Source organism: Agelaius tricolor, unplaced genomic scaffold (genome assembly GCF_023055355.1).
Source record: "Agelaius tricolor isolate 1412-34295 unplaced genomic scaffold, bAgeTri1.0.p SCAF_11, whole genome shotgun sequence".
NCBI classification, from domain to species: Eukaryota; Metazoa; Chordata; class Aves; order Passeriformes; family Icteridae; genus Agelaius; species Agelaius tricolor.
Window position 1 is genome coordinate 10266193 of NW_027269271.1, and position 9936 is coordinate 10276128.

Below are 9936 nucleotides of genomic sequence, written 5' to 3' on the forward strand. Positions count from 1 at the left end.
ACCCCTGCCATGGGCAGGGACACCTTCCATTAGACCAGGCTGCCTCAAGCCCAATCCACACTAAACATCCAGAAGTGTTCAGTGTGCTGTAGCCCCGGAGGGGGCTACACCATCTTTTTCATGTTGCCAGTCTTCCAAAGATTGGATCTCCTATCCAATGTCATTATTAGAGCAATCAGAAAGGATATTTCTGTGATTATGTTGTTCATAGTGGAGAATTATAACAGGTGATAATTCCGACAGTTTTACTTACAGTGACAATCTTGGGGTGAGGTCTTATGAACTATTAGAACATTGTGTGAATTTACAATGTGCTATTAGTTGAGTTTTATTGTTAACTTTACTACTCTTCTTCTCTGTACTTTGTTCTAAAGAATCCATTATACTGACTTGTAATTAGAATTTCTCAGGATACCACAGAATCCATAGAATTGGAAGCTGGTATGTAAAAGACTTCTATTAATAAACCTTTCTCTGAGGTAAAAAAAAAAACCAAAAAAACAAAAAAACAAAAAACACTGGGCAAAATTTACAGATTTATCTAGTTGAGATGTAAGTACTATGTGATAGTTCAGGGTTAAACAATTACTCAGCAACCAGAAAGAGTAACTGTGTGCTTTGTCTAGGCCATGAAACTTAAAATGTTAGCCAAAAGTTGGCATATACATTTCTAGAATATTCTGAAATCTTAAAGAATTATCTAACTTTATCCTCATTGGCACCAGAGTCCTGCCTCCTTCGAGATCCCAGGCCTACACTATCTTTATTAACAGCCCTGCCCTGTGATTAGCAAACGCTTTGCATGCTGTTAACAGAAGAAATGGCGCATTTAAGAGCCACGCTTTCCTTTCTACTTTCACCGTGCAGCTGCGCAGCTGCCTGCTCACTGAGAGACAAATTTGCCCTAGCGTGGAAAATACTTAATGAAAGGCTGCAGAAGACATCGATTTTGGATGTTTGTGCTCTCTGCCGCACTCACCCAGACAGGGCTAGTTCACTGTGTATGACAAGCAGGTCCCTAGCGCGCTTTCCCTCGGAGCTCACGCGGCTTTAGACACAGCAGCACTGCAAGGGACTGGCATGAGAAGTGGCGAGATTTTTGGAGTTTGGTGTAAAAAAGTAGGGACACCGCTCGCCGCCGCCAATCACCTTTTAATGACACTGAGGGAGGCTGGCACGGGTCAGTAGAACAGGTGGGCCCGGGGACGCTCGTTGGAGCCCATTATCGTCTCTCACAGAAGCGCCTTAGAGAACATCCCCCGCACTGGGGGCTGCCCATCGCAGCTCCCGGCGCTGCCCGGAGATGCCGCACCCCCGTAGGGGCGGCCGCTTGGGCTAGGCGGGAGCTCGCCGTGGGAGAGAAGGTGGACGGGAAGCACGGGGGAGCCCCGGCAAGGGCAGGGGTGGCTGGGCCGGGGGGCAGTGGCTGTCGGGGGTCGGGAGGCCGTGGATATCGGGGTCGGAGGCCGGCGGGCCTAAGGAGCAAGCGGGGTCAGGCGGGGGTGCCGCGGGTGGCCCTTAGGCGGGCACTGCTGAGGGGAGCCCAGCAGGCCCGCTTAGGTCCTGAGGCGGCGGGGAACTGGCCTGAACACCGAGCCGGCTTTTGTGCGTATATATACATAAAATCATATTTTTATTTGTTTGTAAAAGACCTCGTAGAGCAATCAAGGTGTGTGCAGGCTTGGCCCAGATGCATTTGGTTGTAGTGTTTGGTTATGGTCTCTGTCCAGGTGTGCCGGATGGAGAGTGACAGATTATGAAATTTGCTTTTTTGGATTTGTATATGATTTATAGTCGTTTGCATAAGGTTATTTTCATAATTATGTGTGGAGAGAACAGCCTAATCGTGCTAATCCAAATGTTTTTGTCATTCTTTGAATAGAACTCAGATCAGGTCTGCCCCTGCTTAACTGGGACTCAAATACCACTGAAAACAGCAAACTTTGTAATTGGATAGTTGTGAAGTGCTTCAGAAAATAAGAGTTAACTTTTTATTTTAGGATTCCCAGAATACTATGGATAAGAACTTCAAAGAAGAGTTTAGGCAAATTATTAAGTTTGAACCTCCTTTGTACAAACAACGCCACCAGTTTGTTAAAGATTTAGTGGAGAAGTACAAACCTAAGAAGGTATGTTTTGTCTCTTTAGGTTATAAACTTGGAATTAAATTGATACTTGGCATCTCAGGGACACAAAATGCATAAATAACCTGTTGACCTAATTACCAAACAATAGAGTGAAGGAGTGTTAAAATTGAATGTCCTTAGCAGATACCTTGTGATATGTTGTTTTGCAGGGGTGCATAAAATTAATGTTACTTGATGGGAAGAAGAGAATATTTAAACAAGAGAAATGCCTTCGATTGTTTTTGAATGTAGTGGGCATTCTGTTTTTAATATAATGCTGCGGAATTTGGTTCAAGTTGCTTTCCTCATAGTTGGGTTTTGCTTTCCAGAGCTGTTAGTTCCATGTAGCATGTCAGGTGTATTTCATCATTTGCATGGATAGTCTCAGATGAGAAGTGACATTGAGAGTGTGGGATTATGTGAGGCTAACTCATCTCCATTTTCTTAAGATCTTGTGACCCCTCTACGTGTCTTGTCACCTGTGTCCCCCCAGTGTACCAGAAGTTTTGTTTTACTACTCACTGTGAAAAGCTAAATTGTTTAAGTAATATTCTGTGTCCTCCTCACTTCCTTCCCCAAAAAAATCTTCTCAAGTCTGCAGTGTTTAACTCTTAAAGCGATGTTAATAGGGCATGCAAGAAACTGATGCACCTGCATTACTTATGGAATCATACCTCTACTAGCTAATAAAAATCCAATCCAGTCTATGATGCCATGGCGTTGTAATATGCTTTAAAATAGAATGCATTCACCAGTGTTGCATCTGTCTTTAAAGGTTTGAATTTTCTGATTTAGGATGTGGAAGGGGTGGGAGGGTGAACTTTCTGTTTACACAGACAGTAGATAAACTGGGTAGAAACAACTCAGGATTTTCACACGAGGAGCAGCAGTGTGCTTCAACCTTGACTGAGCCTGAGAAAGAACAGTGGGAGTTGCTTTACATACTTTAGCTACATACTTTAGCTTACAGGAAAGAATACCTTATTATTTGACTTCATGGTCTGAATATCCCCAAAGTTCCCCACTTAAACATTAGACTGAGCTTGTAAACTTGTTTTATGCAGATTCTTTGCTGCTAACTTGGCTGCTGGTGAGCCTGTTCTCAGTGTTTTGGAAGGAGAACAGCCCAGTGAAAAGCAGTGGTGAATGTGAAAATTGCTGCAGCTTTTGTGCTTAAAATCATACTTTACTGTTACTCATGTGGAAGACATTTTCCAGAGTCAGTGGGATGTCCTACATGTACTTGATTATAGCTGTAGTAACAAAAGGTTAATTCTTTTTAAAAAATCTTGCAGGATCTTCATATACATTTTTAAAGAGAATTTTCAAATCTGCATCTATCCTGCTTGCTTACAGTTGTAAATTTTAATTACGATTCTGAAATGCTTTCTATTTAAAAGTTATTTTGATAAGTATGGAATTTTAATTTTATGCAAGTCTCTGAAATTACTTAATACTATCTAACATTTATACATTTTTTAATATCTAATTTACAGGTGGCAGATTTAGGATGTGCTGATTGCAGCCTTCTCTGGATGCTGAAATTCTGCAGTTGCATTGAAGTGTTAGCTGGGCTAGATATCTGTGCAAATGTAATGAAAGAGAAAATGTAAGCTCTTTGATGGCTTTGAGTTTGTGTTTGTCTTTCCCTAGTGGTGTGGTGGGTTCACCCTGGCTGGAGCCAGGAGCTCACTGAAAGCTGCTCTGTCATTCCCCCTGCTTGCAGAGGCCTCAGGGTGTGCACACCTGAGAAATACACTGTTTGTAATGGCACTAATGCATGGTGTTAGGAATATCTATGTATGCTTATACGTGACATTATTGTCTTCAGGAAGATCAGTTTTGATCTTTTTGAGATGTGCATGGAACTTTAGTCACCAAGGTGGGGACTTGTTTATCATTTTGAACTAGGAAGGTTAGCTCACTGTGTGGTGTCTGGTTTAGAACCTCTCTAAAATGAGAGGTTTATGTGATCTTTGAAGGGTTGGTCCAGTGGATGAATGTAGATTTACTGAAAGCAGATTAACACAATTTCAATGAGTCTGTAGGATCTGGATGTTATCTCTCGCTCTTTCTCAAGAATGAGGAGAAGTAACCTTTTATATGTAATATTTATTCTGTGTTTTGTCTAATGCTGTACTTCAGAATGAAATTTGCACATGTACTTGGTTTCTCAGTGTATTTTACTTGGAAAAAATAGGGAATATGCTTGCCCAAAACTCCCCCCAAAACCCTGCAAAGCTTGTCTAAATCAGACTTACTGTGTATCTGGAGTTGAACTATTATCAGAATTTACAAGTAGCTTTCCAGGTGACTTGAGAGTATAATGGAAATTTTTGTGAACACGAAGGACAGTTTCTGGATTAACTTCTGCCCTTTCTGTCCTATGATAGGTAGTTAGAAGTGTTTGTATTGCATATTCTTTTTTATATCCATGTCAAGTAGTTAACCTTTTTGAAATTCATGAGGTATCTCTGCAGGGTGTTAGCTAGTTCATTTTCATGCACTATTTATCTCGTTTTAAGGTGCTTCCTGTAACATCATATTTTTAATACTTTTGTAGGCATACACTGTCTCCTCTTCCTGTTGATTATTTGCAACCATCTGAAAGATCCCTAACTGTTACCTTGCATCATGGTTCAGTTGCCCATAAGGATCCTTGCATGCTTGGTTTTGACTTGGTGACGTGTATTGAACTGTGAGTATTAGGACAATACAAAATGCTTTTTTAAGTCCATTAGAGTTCAGTTTGGAATTTTGTCCATGCTCCAAACAGGCTTGATCAAACCTTTCAAGCAGAAGAGTAGAATTTGAAAAGTAGAAAGTAGAAGAGTGGCTCCTAACTTGTGTTTAAATTAACATACTAAGTAATTCAGGTAGTGCTTATGGCCGGAAGAGGATACTGATGAAAACGTACAAAATGCAAGAGGAGATTTGCTCAGACAAAATCCCCTGTGCTGCCACTTGGCCACAGTGCCAGTGCTCATATTGCAGAGATAGGTGTAAAATTACAAGTTACAGATAGGGGTTTGGGGTTCTTTTGACTGGTTGTTAAGGTTATGATAGTGTGTTTTTAAACACAGACATCAACTTATTCTTTTCAGAATAGAACATCTGGAAGAATCAGAGCTGAAGAAGTTTCCTGAAGTGGTGTTTGGTTTCATGGCTCCAAGCATAGTTGTGATCAGCACTCCAAATTCTGAATTCAACTGTTTGCTTCCAGGAGTGATGTTATACAGGCATCCAGACCACAAATTCGAGTGGAGCCAAGCAGAGTTTCAAAGCTGGTAAGGTACTGAACATCATATGCTGGGTGCACATGATGCAGCTCTGAGTGCCCAGCAGTGTGAATGGCTGTGCATTTTCAGAATAGTTCACTTATGTGGTTTACTGTCAGTGAAGTGTCACCTCCTGATTTGGTGGTTTCCCTGCTGTTGAGAGCAGTTAAACATATTCTGTGGATTTTGTATTTTATGATGGTGGTTGAATTGGCTTTTACTTGAACTGCTGTACAAAAAAAGATTTAAAACTTTTACTTACTCTTTATATATCTTTATCACAATTAACACAGTTGAAAGATAAAGTATCAATTAATATTTTTGCATAATACCCTGCTATAGAAATTCTTAATAAAATCCAAGAAATGTGCTTGCTTTATATGGTATGTAATCAAAGCACTCAGTATGCAAGCAGATTTATCAGATAGCCACAGCAGTGGGGCATGTTGAACACAGTATAGTTTAATGGATCATGGCACAATAAAGGATTTAATGCAAATCATATGCACATGACAGAGGGTTATATGAGATCTATTTTACCCTTAATATCAGGAATGTAATAAAAATAAAACAAAGAGACAGTGGGATGCTCTGATAACATTCAGCTGTCAAGCAGTTGTGGAAGAAAATACATGGTACAGTAAAGAATGCCATACCTCAGTACCCAACTCTTGGTGTATCTATCCTGGAAATTTTGCCCCTTGTTTCTGCCATACACTTTAAAGTATCCAGTGATTTTTTGAGTAAATGTTTTTCCAAAGCTGGAAGCATGCATTTTTCCCTACATAACAATACTAAAACCTGCCTATAATTAGCTACCTTAGAATACCTTAGAGAAAATTTCTGTGACTTCAAGTATATTTAGATTTTGCTTTTAGATAGATATGAATTTAAAATATTGATATCACTGAAGAAATGTAGGGGTTTTTTGAGCTGTAAACATGAGAAAGCCTTTGTGTTGTGAAGTAGACGTATTACATTATTCTCTAAAATACATGAGATACTAATTTAGTTTTCTTCTTTTCCATGGAGAATGATGCAGGTAGGTAGCACAGTTTTGGTTCCCTGCCCCATTTGTTCACACTGGCTGATGATACAAGATACTTTTCATTTAGGTATTACATACACTATTGTAACCTGGATTAGGTAGATTTTAGTGTTCCTATATTTACAGCAAACCACACTTTCTCTATTAACTGGTCTCTTGTGGTTTAAAGGTGTGTGTGTTTTTCATGGGTTCTTCTCAAATAATCTTGTTCTTGAAAATCAGATTTTAGCTGACTTCCAGGTTGGTGAGTAAGCAGCTGTGAGCATTCATGCACATATTGTAGAAGAAACAGTAATGTTTGGGTGGCTAAATTAGTGATACTAAATGATTCAGATTATGGTAGGCATCTTACAGCTCTGGTACAACAAGATGTGACAGTGCTTATCTTCAGGCATGGGAGTTTTGTTAGAGAAATTATGTTCAAGCCTTTGCAGCCTTAGAGTCTTGATTCTCCTAAAGAATGGATCTTTATCACATGGAAAGATGAATATTTCATATAATTGGAATAATTGGTCTTTCTTAGGGCTCTAGAGACTGCTAGATGCTATGATTACTCAGTGGAATTTACTGGTGTTGGGCACCCACCAACAGGAATGGAGAAGGTTGGGTTTTGTACCCAAATAGGTGTGTTTTTTAGAAAATATCCTCAAACTGCTGAATCTGTTCAGTCTGAGAAACCCATGGAAGCAGTTTACAAAACAGTAAGTATTATTTTCTTCCTTCAGAGGTGTGAATAAAGAGTAAAGTTGTCTATGACTGCCTGTGAGGTCATTACGAGGAAATACTGCTGACAATCACAGCAAGACAGTCTCAGTCTTTGTGTTTCCAGTTGTACAAAGGCCTTAAACTTTTAGGGTATTTGCTAAATAACAATATGGATAATCATTCTTATCTTAAGATACTCCTATCCTTGCAATGAAATTTTTCCTTTCTGCCAGCTATTTTTCCTCTAGTCATTAAATTTCTTTATTATGTGGCTGTCGGCAATGACACACATTTTTCAGATACATAAAAAATTAAAAAAAAAACATTTCTTGCTAAATGTGACCTGAACTGAAACGTAAAGTTGTGTTATGGCTTTATCTTTTATGGTTTCCAAGCTATAAAAAACATTTGTAATTCCTGTATTGGAAATTTCTGTGCATGTGAAATGTCACCTGTCATCTCTTGCCCTTAATAGATTAATGAAATGGTCTTTAATGCTCACCAGACTTGGAAACACATCTAGGTGATGGACATGTACTAGAAATTGCTTTCATTAGCTCCTGGTACAGGGTCATTTTGCAGAGTTTTGACATAGGTATCCTTTGAGATTAAACAAGAGTGTTAATTTTGTGTGTTTCTTATCAAATTAATTTTTATAAGGTAACTAATTTATAGGAATAATTCAACATTTCAAGGTGTAATTGGAAAGTAAGAAATAATTATAGACAGTGGAACTTGATTGGTATAAAACACTTCCTATAACCTGGTGGGAATGAGATAGCCTGCCTAGTTTCCTTAATTGCCTTGGAGTATAGCTCAGTAACACACTACAGTTTCCCAGATTTTGATGTCACAATTTATTTTTAGCATTCCTTACAGCTGTGAGAGCATATTTAATGTTTGACTCTGAAAACAATAAATGACATGCTATAGTCTGGTTTCCAGATGACAATTCAGAAGTAGTTTACAATCTCCATCACTATAGAATGTCCCCAGAACTCCATAATGTGAGAAGTAAGAGAATTATTAAAAAGAGGTGAAGAATTGCAGGGCTTTACCTTGCCTGATTGATAAGTGTAGCTTGCAGAGAGCTCCATAATGTGAGAAGTAAGAGAATTATTAAAAAGAGGTGAAGAATTGCAGGGCTTTACCTTGCCTGATCTATAAGTGTAGCTTGCAGGTATTGCCTGTTGGGTTTTGGGGTGTTTGTTTAAGTTCAATTAACTGCTAGTGTAGATGTAATAAAGAAAACCAGCTCATATTGCCTAGGTTTTGTAACCTGAAACTGTTTCATAAGCAAAACAGGATTGAATAAAAAAATATATCCACATTTTAGAAGCTTTTTTGGACAGGAGATGTTAAAATCTGAGCTTGTGATAATGATAAACATTTTATGTATTCTTGTATATTGTAAAGGTCTTCAAAGCAGTGTACCCAAGTCTTAAAGATGAGAAGTACTTGCAGAATGCAGTGATCAGTGAAGTTATTTTCACAGCCCAAATCATTAAGCACCGTTTAATGTCAAAACGTGAGGAGTACAGTGATGATCCTGAGAGAAAATCCAAATTCCAACTTTCAATGGACTGTTTTTCTGACTATCTTGGAAAACTGGTTGTTGAAAAAACCATGGAACCATTTGTCAGTGGCAATGAGGTTTACATACCTCTCACAACAATCTTTTCTTTTCCCAAAGTGAATCGACTTTGTGGTACCTTTGAGAAGTTATGCAAGCTTATTGCAGGCAAGGTCACACTGAGCAGTGATGGTTCTGCTGTGATGTTCAATATTGAACATGAAAATGAAGATAATTAGATCAGATTTCTCAAACAAAATTCAGTTGAAGTAATGAAAGGGGTTTTGTAGAAGCTGTCAAATGGTATGTTCTGTATGCTAACCGGACCACAAAAGCTTTTCTAACCTTTCATCAGTGGTATTTATATGTCAGCACCTCTCACTGAGTGAAGGTGAGTGCTTCTGACAAAGATAACAGTAACTCATAGGGCTTTCAAGAGAGTATCAGGGGCTAAAAGGAAGGAATTCGTTCCCAAGAAGAAAATGAAGCATTGCTGTTTGCTTTCTATTGCTTTATTGTAGCTATCATTACAGATTATTTCTGGTAGTCTCTTGTTAGCTTCAAGGATAGTTTGTTTTACCATCTACTGTCTTAAGCTGAATAATGTGAGTCAGACATAAGTTTAGGGCAATTTTTTTCTTAATTTCTTTAAAATTTATAGATGCCTTTTTCAAGATGAGTACATACTCAGCCTTGATGAAAACCAAATGTTGTTCCTGCTGAATTGAAATATGAAACTGGCATATTTGTTCTGTTTTTGAAAAAATATTAAAAAATTTAAAGAACTGCAGTAATTGTGAATGCTAACCTATCTCTGGTGTAGTTGAAAAATTTTCTGTTTTCATGTACAGCTTTTGTCCAAACATATAAAATCCAAGTAGAGTAGATGGGAAAAATTTAACAAGAACAAAACCCCACAACACAACCAAAAAACCTCTCCAACACCAACATCAAGAAAAGAGTGCAGTATCCTGAATATAAGGGAAATCATGTGGGTATCTATTGTTTGGTTATGGTCAGAATAGTTGAACAGAACAGTGTTCTGATTTTAAAATTTTTCCTTCTAGATTAGAAAAAGAATGGGATCTAAATGACACATTTTCCTGATAATATAGATGTCACTTTGTGATAACACAGAAAAAAGCAAAGCATTTTAAAAAGAAATCCTTAACTGGAAGAAAAACTGAAATAGACTCAAACTTCCAG

The 9936-nt window shown here is 38.3% G+C and overlaps 1 protein-coding gene across 1 annotated transcript; it reads left to right on the plus strand.

Moving 5' to 3' along the window:
• Window positions 1-2005: 2005 nt before the first annotated feature.
• HENMT1 (HEN methyltransferase 1) lies at window positions 2006-9526 on the plus strand. Its single transcript, XM_071436083.1, has 6 exons — window positions 2006-2129; window positions 3623-3735; window positions 4690-4824; window positions 5231-5413; window positions 6976-7153; window positions 8574-9526. Exons 1-6 carry the CDS (start codon window positions 2016-2018, stop codon window positions 8967-8969), a joined length of 1119 nt encoding a protein of 372 aa, XP_071292184.1. The 5' UTR covers window positions 2006-2015; the 3' UTR covers window positions 8970-9526.
• The last annotated feature ends 410 nt before the right edge of the window (window positions 9527-9936 follow it).

Excerpts from the sequence above, each read along its gene's own strand:
- HENMT1 (XM_071436083.1), top strand. The coding sequence starts at position 2,016 with ATGGATAAGAACTTCAAAGAAGAGTTTAGGCAAATTATTAAGTTTGAA. Across the intron at positions 4,825-5,230 it reads TTGGTGACGTGTATTGAACT|AATAGAACATCTGGAAGAAT; the intron begins GTGAGTATTAGG and ends TATTCTTTTCAG. Across the intron at positions 7,154-8,573 it reads TGGAAGCAGTTTACAAAACA|GTCTTCAAAGCAGTGTACCC; the intron begins GTAAGTATTATT and ends TATATTGTAAAG.